Below are 11,564 nucleotides of genomic sequence, written 5' to 3' on the forward strand. Positions count from 1 at the left end.
GTTGGTTAGTACTCGCCCAGTTGGCAAGGAGTTGAAAGTTGGCCAAATGCACAACGGATACTGCCCAGAATCTTGCCAGAAAGGCATGATCGTTGCCGTGTTCGTAGCTTTTATACCTTTGACGAGCCATAGACGTAACTTACCTACCGACCTTGTCGGTTATATCAAGTTTCAGGTTGATAGTTGACAGCAATCAGGCCATACTACTTATAGATGAAATCGATGCGTCCTTTGCAAAGTATCCAAGGTTTGCCTACAACCGGGATGGGCCAATTCATACAGAGTTTTACTCTATGTGTGACTACTTTGGGTGGCATCGAGAGGAGCCTGCGCGAGAAAGAGACAGGCAGTCGTTTCGAATTGCGGTGATCTAAGCTTTCAATTCGACGGTTGGGACCGATGCGAAAGATCTAGCATCATGGCAGCGAATTTGCCGTTGTATGAATATAATCCCGATACCTAATGGACTCCGTAACGCGCAACAGGTTTTCCCCGTAGACATATACATTTGGATGATGTTAAAGCGGGGCCAACATATTAAAATGTTGTGGTCCAAACTCGCGTCAATTTGGTCTGTTTATTGCAGTTCAAACGGACAGGCGGTCACTTAGAGACTTTCCCTATGTTGAAAGACTTGTGCACATATACGATTGAGAATAGGAAGAATTTCCCGAAAGAAGAAGCTTACGAGGGCGGCCTGTTACGGTTTCTTTGGGAAAAATCCATCACGAGTACAAAGAAAAGCAAAGGCCCGGCCTGAACGGGCAAAGGAGACACTCTCACAGAAAGCCTGGCGCTCAGTAACATCTAAGTCATACCGGACAGTTCAGTCCCAGAGAGGGAGTGTTTGGTCTTGCCTATTTACGGGACTTCGGGATCAGTGTACAAGGTTCTACAGAGATATGGCAGCGTGATAGAGTTTAAGAATGGATCAGACTCACCCACAGAAACTTAGAACTTTGATACGCACGTTTTCCATCTACTCTTTTACTGGATCTCCATTGTCTCCATGTTATGGCTTCCATCCCGGGCTATTCGGCCTCTAGAGCCGGTACGGCTGTCACGTTGAACGGTACTCCTCGCATTTTACTCCAACATGAGTTCTGCTTCTTGACCCTGCGCTTGCCGTTACATCATATTGGTCTATATCGCCATGGTATGTAAAAGTAGGACCGCCCCTATGTTAGAGAATGTCGAGGCATTTATCAAGTAGACCGAAAGAGATATCTCTCTAATGGCTACTGGTATCACTCGGGTTTTGGTTCCAACACAGAGAATATATTGTCAAACTCTCACAGAGAATATCAGTTAGGGAAAATATTAGTTGCAGAGCGTCTGTATTGGTACTCATATTAGCAGGGGGTAGAAAAGAGGAGGATTTCGAGGAACGGTGCGCAGTAGCACAAGACAAGTGATAAGTGCAAGAGAACAAATCGAATAAAAACTATCATTTTGGTGTATGACAGTCGTATGAATATGTTACAGTCGGACAGCAATCTTGATCGGTATAAGCCCATATAAGAAAAGTAAAAGCAGGAGCAATCTCATCACCGTCTCATTAGCTCAAGGCCCAGCCTTCCATTGGACGCCTCTTCCAAACCTTATTGGGTGATGCTCCTTTTCCTGGCTTCTCTCTGCAAATAACACAAACCTTCTGGCTTTGATGATGGGACAGTCTGTCTTTCCAGAACAAATGCACTTCTATATCATGATAAAATGACCTCAAGAATTATGCAATTTCTTAAAACGCTCTTTCCCAAACGGGATAAGAACCGCCTATCTATCGTGTGCTCCTCCATCATGCATGATGCCAAAGAAGACCCGCTTGTTATGGTGACGTCTAATTGTTGGCGGCGGCCGCTCCAGGGCCATGTGACTGCCCCTCCCTATATAGCCGCCGCGGTCCCTGATCTCTTCTTTGTACGTTAATCTATTCTTTCTGTTGCTTTAGATTTAATAGACTAGTAAGTTATAAATCTGGAAACCTATTATTTTATTATATCTGGATCGGGTGTTTTCTTCTGCGCTGTCGGTTTGGATGATTGTGCCGATGGGAAGACGTTTGCCGGAGGAGGAGGAGGAGACGATTGTGGTTGTTGAGTCCGTGGGGAAGGGAAAGCAGGATGCGGTAGGGGCTGTGGAGATGAGGGAGTATGCGTGATTAGGCCTGTCTTTTGTGTCTTGAGAAAGTTTATGAGTGTGGTACTGGGACTGTAGCATCGCTTATGTATTCAGTGGATGTGGAGACGTGATCGGAATAGGCTGGTGAAGCGGTCTCGAAGGGGAGGAGCGTTGCGGGAGGCCACTGGTATTCGTGTTCTTTGCTCCGTACAGAATTGGGGTTTGTGGCAGACAGAGGAGAAAAGTAACTGTGTGGTTATCTGTTGGGAGTCAGACCAGTGACGTACCAATTGGAGTAAGTATTTGTACTCTCAGTGGTTAGTGAATCAAAGTCTCAGCCCTTGACGTTGATGCCGGTATATCGAAGGCCCATCCTGTTTCCATCACTGGAAAGAGTACTACACTTGTCACCAAGTTGTTAGCTGTGGCATCTCCAGACAGTAGTACAACCTATAGAACCCCAATCAAGGCCTCTATGGCGCCCCAAATTTCAATCCGAAGCCCTTTGTGGCCCGTATCGATGGAATGTCGACCATCGGATCCAACCGACGGAAGGGTCCGACAGCGGCGACAAGCATCTAAAAGCCAGCCTGTCCCACAACATCGCTTCGTCCAACAACAAATATACCCAAGATAACAAGAATGAATACAACAGCCAAGCTAGTCAAAGGCATTGCCTCGCACGCAACTGCGCCCATCAGTCGCCAGGAGACCCAAACGATCGATCTAGGCAACTTCGCCTGCAAGATTGCCGCACTGCGGGACCGGTAAGCAACCAACCAGCCAGCCCTAATCCGATCTCTCATAATCATGATCATAATCGCGAAGACCAAGTCCAGTCAACAAACAGCTAACCAACAACCACAGTCTACAGCGCCCCCTCACATACTCCGAGAAGATACTCTACAGCCATCTAGACGACAGCTTCGACAAGCCCATCGTACGCGGTCATACACAACTAAAGTTGCGGCCGCTGCACATCGCATGCCATGATGCGACGGCCCAGATGGCACTGATCCAGTACATATCAGCCGGGATGGATGCATCCGCGGTGCCCACGACGGTACACTGCGATCATCTATCTGATCGTCAGCCGGGACGGAGAAATCGAGGATCTTCCCCGGGCGCTTGATGCCCATCGCGAGGTGTACGAGTTCATGGTGAGTACGTGTCAGAAATATAACATGGGGTTTTGGAAGCCCGGGGCGGGAGATTATCCACCAGATCGTGCCGAAGAACTATGCCATTCCGGGCGGGATGATGATTGGGACGGATTCACATACCCCGAATGCGGGGGGCTGGGGATGGTGGCTATTGGGGTTGGGGGTTGGGGGGGCCGATGCGGTGGATGTCATGGCTGGGTTGCCTGTGGAGTTGAAGGCGTCTAAAGTCCTGGGTGTGCGTCTCACGGGCAAACTATCCGGCTGGGCTGCGCCAAAGAATATCATTAGTACCGTGGCCGGTTTGATCTCCGCGAAGGACGGTAGGGACCCAATAATCGAGTACTTGGGCCCCGGGGTGCAGACGCTGTCTGCCACGGGGATGGCAACCGCTTGCAATATGGGGGCGGAGACGGGCGCCACGACCTCCATCTTCCCTTATACGCCCCAAATGACCGAGTATCTACTGGCCACTCATCGCAAGGAAATGGCCCGCGCTGTGGAGAAGATTGCCTCGGAGCTGCGGGCTGATACTGGCGCGGAATATGATCGGTCATTTAGATCGATCTATCCCGGCTGGAGCCGCGCATCAACGGACCGTTCACGCCGGATCTCTCCACTCCAGTGTCCAAGTTCCGGGATGCAGGGAAGGAGAATGAATGGCCGGAGTTGACGGCCGGTTTGATCGGCTCGTGTATCAACTCTTCCTTCGAGGACATGGGCGGAGCCGCCCATCTAGCTAAGCAGGGGCTGGACGCGGGCTTACGGCCGAAGATGCCTCTTTTGATCTCCCCGGTTAGTCTACAGACCCGAGAAGCCCTAGAACAAGCCGGCATCCTACCCATTTTCAAGGAACTGGGAGCAATCATGCTCCCCAATGCCTGCGGACCTTGCTGCGGCTCCTGGGACCGGGCAGACATGCCCAAGGTACGCATCCCCATCCCCATCTCAAATCAACCCATTCACACCCACCCAGGGAATCCCCAACGCCATCATAACCTCCTACAACTGCAACTTCTCCGGCCGAATCATCTCCAACCCAGACACGCACGTCTTCCTCGCCTCGCTCGAAGTCGTGATGGCGAAAGTCTTCTTCACAGATCTCTCCTTCAACCCCCTCGCGGACACGCTACCCACACCCACCGGTCATCCCTTCATCTTCACCTTCACCCCACCCACCGGCCCCTCCCTCCCCCTCCCAGAGACCGGCTACACCAACCCCACCACATCCTATCTTCCACCCCCCTCAACCCGCACATCCCTCACCGTCAAAACCAGCCCCCAATCCTCCCGGCTCCAACGTCTTGTCCTCTCCCCCCCTTGGTCCGGACTCGACTTCCACACCTGCCCCATCCTCATCAAAACCAAAGGCAAATGCACCACGGACCACATTACCCCGGCCGGCCCCTGGTTCCGCTACCGGGGCCACCTGGAAAACATCTCCACCAACACGCTGATCGGGGCCGTCAACGCCGAAACGGGCAGCGTGAACACGGTGCGGAACCAGTTCACGGGCACTGACGGCAGCGTGCCGGATACCGCGCGGTGCTATAAGGCGCAGAGCCGGCCGTGGGTGATCGTTGCGGATCATAATTACGGGGAGGGGTCGTCGCGGGAACATGCTGCCCTGCAGCCGAGGTATCTGGGGGGTGTGAGGGTTATTGCGAAGTCGTTTGCGAGGATTCATGAGGCCAATGTGAAGAAGCAGGGTATGTTGGTGTTGGCGTTTCAGGTTGAGGCTGATTATGATCGTGTTGGGGCGTCGGATCGCGTGAGTATTTCTTGAGTTTGGGGGGGGGTTGACGCCGGGGAGGCCGGTGAGGATGGTGGTTGCTGGGGAGGGAGGGGAGGCGAAGTGGGAGGCAGAGTTGGATCACTCGTTTACTTGGGAGCAGATTCAGTATTTTCGGGCGGGGAGTGCTTTGAATTTGATGACTCGCAAGTGATGGATGGATGGGTTGGTTGGTTAATTCGTTGGCTTGGTGGGTGATTTAGGGCTGGCCAGGCTTCGGATGTACCCAACCGAGGGTTCCGTGGGACTTTTCATGATCATCTTTGTTGAGTTCTACATTTTAAAACCCATCCATTTCCCTTCTATGGTCGGGTACCAATGTCTAGTTGTATCCAAATCAAGGACTTGGAGAATAGTCCGACAGTATAGTAATGGAAAGGTATCAAAAGCTCAGTACAAATTATTGATACGGGCAGCAGAATCCGGATCCGGGAGCAATGAAAAAATCGACGCTCGGGACACTCATCTAACAGTTTCACCCCAGGGAAAACTGTTGACAAAAAAAAACTCCCAGGCTTCTAGGGTTAAGTTTCCAGTGTGTAGTCTTTGGCGCATTGGGATATTCAGCAGACGCATTGGCTCTTCGAAAGGCGCATTGGCATGATCAACAGCCGTCGCAAGGAGTCACAGTCCTCTGTCCATCCAACCCCGTTGCGTTAGAAATTCTGGGGCTCACAGCTTCTCGAGGACGATCACTGTAGCCTTGTCGCCCACGCCCCTTCTATAGTCCTTCAGCTCCACGCTGACCACCTTGACCAGACCGACTGCCTCCAGACGTTTAACCTCCCGTTCAAACCCACCTGATAGCCACAGATCCTCGATGACAGTGGCGGCAACAAAGCCGTTCTTCTTGGTAATTCTCACGAACTCTCTCAATGCAGGATCAGGACCAACATGACCATGCGTGAAAGTGCCGGCGCAGGTCACGATGTCATACGTGTCGTCCGCTTTCTCGATCTGCTGTGTTAGATCCCCTGAATCAAGGTTGCGATACACTCCTGCGCCTTCTGCCATCTTGAGCATGTCGGGCGATAGGTCCAAGCCGTCGATAGTTTTGACGCCGCCCTGTGCGAGAGCCACTCCAACCAGCCCGGTTCCGCACCCGGCATCCAGGATCGACACCTCTGGGGTGCGAACATACTTCAAAGCTGTTTGGGCGAGCAGCATCGGGGCGACGTATTCTTGAGATGCGTCTGCGAGGTCAGAGTTGTATGTGGCGGCCCATTCCGCGTAGAGGATCCTGCAGTCCTCTTTGCTAAGGCAGGCGCGAGCCCGAGCAAGGAGTGCGTTTTCCGTCAGCACCTGAGTGGTAGTCATGGTTCCCGAGTGAATGGTTCAAGGTTGCATGGGTATATTTGTAATGGGAGGAAAAGCTTGGGTACAGTGAATAATGCTTAGAAAACGGGGATCCCGAGCATTAAATGACCATCCTTTGACTAGTCATCAACCGCTTCCCCCCCCAAAGCCCTAATCGCTCCTTCCATTTCCGCCACATTTAAGGGGATGGATTCCCTTCGCTGCCAGATGGAAGGTGCAACGCAAGGCAACGGCGCTTAAACTACAAAGTATTCCATTCGATGGCGTCATGATTCGCCTTAAATGGCCTGTTGCTGGTTGCATATTGCGTGCGATAGGTGGCGTGTCATTATGAGCGGCAATCGGCCGGAAGGTGAAGCTATCGCGGTGTCGAGATATTGATGGAGAAATCGATTTGAATTGATGAATCTTGATCTGATTTCCCTATTCCCCACTGCAGGTGGAACTCTACCTAAGTGCTGCAGGTCATCACAGTGGTGGCAGTCATCACGATGTTCTATGGACGTGCAGTACACCTCATGCCATCCTTAGTGGACATTTCTAGCAAGGAATGCATAATCGACACTCCCCACTGATCCGCCTGGAGGGGTTGGAATCGAACCATCCTTGTTCCAGAAATAATGTGGCCACTGACTAATGAGCGATGGGGAATAGATCCAACCCATCTGTTGTTTTGCATATCTAGGATTCCTTGACAGTTACTGCAAAAGTGCAAGTTAGTCCGTTCCTCGGGCGTTCCGTATAGCAAATCCCAGCTCAAGGTATAACAGTCCCATATGGTCAGTCTGGTTTGTCGGGTTTCCTTCTTCCAAGCATAGATTCAGTTAGCTTATTGGCTCTTAGACGACTGCGATCTCACCAGAATATGCAGGTTTGACTTACTGGTGGAACTCTCGTTTCTAGAATGATGGGCAGGGTTGATCCATCCCTCTTCCCTGTCTCGAACCCTGTACCAGGTTCAGCGCAGGCTCTATCAAGTCGAGTCGAGATTTTCGGTTTTCGCTAATCCATCTCGCGGACGGAACAGCTTCGCAGCTAACAGTCCAACATACGCTGCACTACACAAGCAGAGACCCCATACCATCCAGCTACAAGGGTCTCAAACCCAGGTAGACAACAACCCCGTCCCGCACCATATGGATTTTACTTCCGAATGGCACAAGCTACCCCGCTACATGAGATACTCCTGCAACGAATATCCCGGGTGTCATGTCCCGCTGTGCACAACATCGTATTCCTGTCGGCAATTGGCTCCCGCCCCGTGCCCGTCTGTACGAGAGTATACATGAAGGGAGGTAAAGAGGGGTAGGGTAGACAGAAAAGTGAGGGCAGGATTCATCGTGATGTTACTGGTGATTTGAACAGTGCCCCGAGTGGCTGCGGCCATGGGATGGTGGTTTTCAATTGGCTTGAATCGAATCAACTATGTAGGTTGACGGGATGAAGGAGGAGTTTTGGGGGTGGGGTGTAGAGCGGAGGGGTAAGCTGGACTGCCAGGATGGTCTGCATGGAATAAATTTCCTTGGCTGGGGGTGGTGGAGGTTGTAGGTTGTATTGGGGGGTACGTAGGTAGGATGTTTGATAAGATTGTAATGGGGCTATTGGAAACGATGTATAATGGCTTTGACATTGCAGAATGGTAATTGGGTTGGGTGTGTTGGCTCTTGGTTCTGTCCTGTAGCAGGCATAAGTAGTTGCAATGGTAGGCATCATGGGTGGAAGCTTAAATAATATGCAATACAAGAATCCGCATTTATTCGCCGCTTGACTTCCTAGACATATGGTTTTTGTATCTGTGCGTTGTTGAATGCTTCCGGATGGGGGGCTATTCGCACGCTTTACTGCCCCACTTCATTGCTTCTGGTATCTGCCGAGGCACTGCCGCCAAGGATCCTGACACTCTTTCCAAATGCTTTCCCCGCTGGGTTTGGCCGATTTTGTCCAATCCGTTCACTGTGGAATTCACACTGTATGCTACTTCGAAGAAACAATCCTTGGGTCTGGAGCCGAAGTTCATACCATCCCAAACAATCGAGACTTCTCTCCAAACTCAACTTCATAGAGCAGCCGGCGTAATAGTAGAATTGACGCTTATGTTAATGGCCGCCGCATACATGCATCGATACTTGCCGCAGTTAGCATGAAAGACCATCTGCGTACCATTTGGAGAAACAGTCGCACCCCCAGGAGACTTGAGCCCGAAGTCACCGGATTGGAACAACGCCCGCTCGGCTCGAGTATACGGGCCACGCAGCGAGGTCGAATAAGCATACTTCACGTTATACTTTGATGATGTGAAGCAATGTGACGAAAAGAAGAGATAATACACGCCCTCGTCAGAGCGAATAATATTTGGGGCTTCGACCAACGGCCCATCGACCTTTTCGTTGGTCAGGATTTGAACCGGATCGCCCGTGGGTGTGACCCCGTCGTTTTCGAGTTCCTGCAGCATGATTGGTGTTGGGACGATGGGCTTCTTGCCGTTGTTGCAGTTGCCGCCGTGGCCGATGCTGTTGCCGTCAACCTTGTAGACGACGTAGAACTTCCCGTCAATATCTCGGAACGGGGACGGGTCGATGGCGCCGCCTTGATCACGAGGACAGGCGAGACTTTCGTTGCGAGGGATGTAAGGTCCCAGTGGACTGGTTCCATTCGAGACAGCTGCGCCTATGCAGTGATGGCGAATCCAGCTTTTGAGCTCCCCTGCGTAGTAAAGGACGAATCTGCCGTCTTCCTGTATATGGGTTGTTAGAAGGGTACTTCGGTGTATGCTGGGTGGAACTCACGCGTTGGATCACGTCTGGGGCATAGTGATTTACATTCATCTCCCAACTACCCAAGTCAGGCAATACGTCGTATCCTTCCTGTAAGGTCCAGGCGGTGAAGTTCTTCGAAATAGCAACGGGGACATGAGGGATGCCTGGGTCGTCTATGGCGGCGTTTGTCGCATACGAGTACCAGGTGCCGTTCACATGTATCAGGCCAGGATCGGGGAAATTGTCCAGGGCGCGAATGGGACTGTTCGCACTAATATGGTAGCTCGGGTCATCAGGTGTACGGTGGTCGTCCAGCAGGACCACCGGAACCGTAATCACGATGATAATAATAGCTACTCCTAGAAATATCAAGATAGCCAGCCATGCAATCTTCTTCCAGGTCCATATCATGGGAGCTTTTGCGCCTCCTGTTTCTTCTGATTCGGGCAACTTCGAAGGTGATATAACCTCGTCTGCACCCGGCGCAGGTTGCGTTGAACGGGCCCATGGTGCAGACTGGTTGAGGCTCAGGATTGAGCGTATGTCTTTCATGGTATCCACCTGCACCTATGGTCGGCGATGTGACATCCGCCACGGCGAGCCAAAGAATGTCTCTTAGCAGGGTATCATCTATGCGACTGACGATTGGCGTGTCGAGCATGAATGATCCTCGCCAAGGGAAGCAATCGAAATCATTGAGACAATTGGAATCGCGACCCTGGACGGTCGATCGGAGGAGCACATTGCAAAGTGACGGGCACGCCCCCGGTGATGAAACTTTGGATGGAAGCACGCAAGCCATGGTAAAACGGGCGGAAGAAGACCAGACCATTCCTAAGAGGCCAATGGTCGGGGCGATCGGCCACCGCGCACCGTGTCTGCTGCCCTGGCGGCCAGTTATCGCACGTTATCGCGGCCCATTGCCAGTCCGACATCGCTTAGATCAGCCGCCACCGGTCGAGAGCTGAGGACAAATCAGGGGCCTTCAATTTGCAGTGCTGGGCAGCAACTTCTCGCGATGCCTGTCGTATCACGCCTGTCGTATCGCCAGTGAGCCTCCAGTCAACACACTAGGACCCCCTTGCAACTTGATTCCCGGCGCTGAAACATAAAACAGGATTGGGGTTCCATTTCGTCCTACTGAAGACAAAGTTCAGGTACAGACACAGTAGCATTTGGACTGGGGAAATCCAGGAACCGATCCAGGGTTGGGTTAATAATATTTCCGACGAGAAACCCCGATTCCCGCCTCAGGGCAACTGGGGGAGTTCCTGTAACAGCCGTTTGGCACATGTAACAGTCTAGCTATAGATGGCTATTTGCGGGTCTGCAAATGACACCAGACCACACAGAGATTGTGATATCTCCACGTGTGACACGTCACAGGCGTATTGTATCGAACGAGCGAAATTCTTCATCCGTGAGCTGATCCTATTCAGGTACCAGATAGCTATCGAGGACGTCCCTGGGGATGCGTTGCGGTGGTCCCAGATAAATAAAACATCCCTGTATCCAAGGAGCAGATGGTTCAAAATCACAATACGTCGAGGCTGAAATCGCTAACATCTCAGCTATTTATAAATTCAACGTTCCGTAGCCCTCCAAAAGTTCATGGCTGAGGGTGCTCGGATTGCGACATGAACCGGCTGGGCGGTCGCTGCTTAGCCCGGGCGCGAGTCATGCACGCGAACCAGTCGTGCAGGTCGAACATCGTCGGGACTAGACTAGAGTAGGGAGGGCTGGATGTGTCACTATCACGCTGCTGCTGCTGCTGTCACAGGCTCCCAGCAGCTATCTAGCCGGATTATTGGGCGGACGATGCCTGGTTTGATTCTTCCTCTGGTCGCATCTTCAAAGATTCCACCAAGCATCGAAGCCAAGTCGGCCGGCTCAGCGTATGACGCGGCTTCACCGGGCTGACGCAGTTTCCACTCCCGAGGCTACGTACACCATACCCTCCAGCGGGTTCCCATGATGAATTCGGGGCCAGCATGGAGGGCCCGGGCATTGTGGGGCAGGGTAAGAAGTGCGACGGGGTAAAAAAAGGGCCGTCAGGCAGAAGTAACCTTATTATCAGTCTGGAGACTTTGAGTCTAGACCAGACAGTGCATCGTGCAACGTCCCTGGCTGGGGAAGTCGTTGGGATGACGGCGAGCTGGTTGAAAACGGCGACAGGGCGGCGGACTGTGGGGATGTGATACCACCTCAATCTATGGGTCGGAAGCTGAGACACTCCCGATCAACCGTGACAACTGTCTCCAGCGCTCCTGGGGCCTGAGACAAGCCCTCCGGCCAGGAAGAACTGCATCGCACGACTCGGTAATCCATCTCGGGCCAGACGATCATGGCCCATTGCGGGAGGAAGCGAGCAACGAGGGAGGGTGTCAACGTCGCAGGAACCTTTTTCGACTCCACCAG

At 52.1% G+C, this 11,564-nt stretch overlaps 3 protein-coding genes across 3 annotated transcripts; 1 reads left to right on the forward strand and 2 right to left on the reverse strand.

Moving 5' to 3' along the window:
- Positions 1-2,763: 2,763 nt before the first annotated feature.
- BO70DRAFT_410487 (aconitase-domain-containing protein) lies at positions 2,764-5,227 on the forward strand (the record flags this gene model as incomplete). The annotated part of the gene is made up of 7 exons (XM_025547252.1): positions 2,764-2,888; positions 2,989-3,184; positions 3,234-3,281; positions 3,334-3,780; positions 3,843-4,208; positions 4,258-5,052; positions 5,132-5,227. The coding sequence occupies 7 exons, from the start codon at positions 2,764-2,766 to the stop codon at positions 5,225-5,227; spliced, it is 2,073 nt and encodes a 690-aa protein (XP_025403339.1).
- Positions 5,228-5,745: 518 nt separating this feature from the next.
- BO70DRAFT_410495 (class I SAM-dependent DNA methyltransferase) lies at positions 5,746-6,431 on the reverse strand (the record flags this gene model as incomplete). The annotated part of the gene is made up of 1 exon (XM_025547253.1): positions 5,746-6,431. Exon 1 carries the CDS (start codon positions 6,388-6,390, stop codon positions 5,746-5,748), a length of 645 nt encoding a protein of 214 aa, XP_025403340.1. The 5' UTR covers positions 6,391-6,431.
- Positions 6,432-8,183: 1,752 nt separating this feature from the next.
- BO70DRAFT_358367 (glycoside hydrolase family 43 protein) lies at positions 8,184-9,241 on the reverse strand. The gene is made up of 2 exons (XM_025542270.1): positions 9,177-9,241; positions 8,184-9,124 (listed from the first exon to the last, which is right to left on the reverse strand). Exons 1-2 carry the CDS (start codon positions 9,213-9,215, stop codon positions 8,447-8,449), a joined length of 717 nt encoding a protein of 238 aa, XP_025403341.1. The 5' UTR covers positions 9,216-9,241; the 3' UTR covers positions 8,184-8,446.
- Positions 9,242-11,564: the final 2,323 nt, after the last annotated feature.

Source organism: Aspergillus heteromorphus (genome assembly GCF_003184545.1).
Source record: "Aspergillus heteromorphus CBS 117.55 chromosome Unknown BO70scaffold_2, whole genome shotgun sequence".
Classification (NCBI taxonomy): Eukaryota; Fungi; Ascomycota; class Eurotiomycetes; order Eurotiales; family Aspergillaceae; genus Aspergillus; species Aspergillus heteromorphus.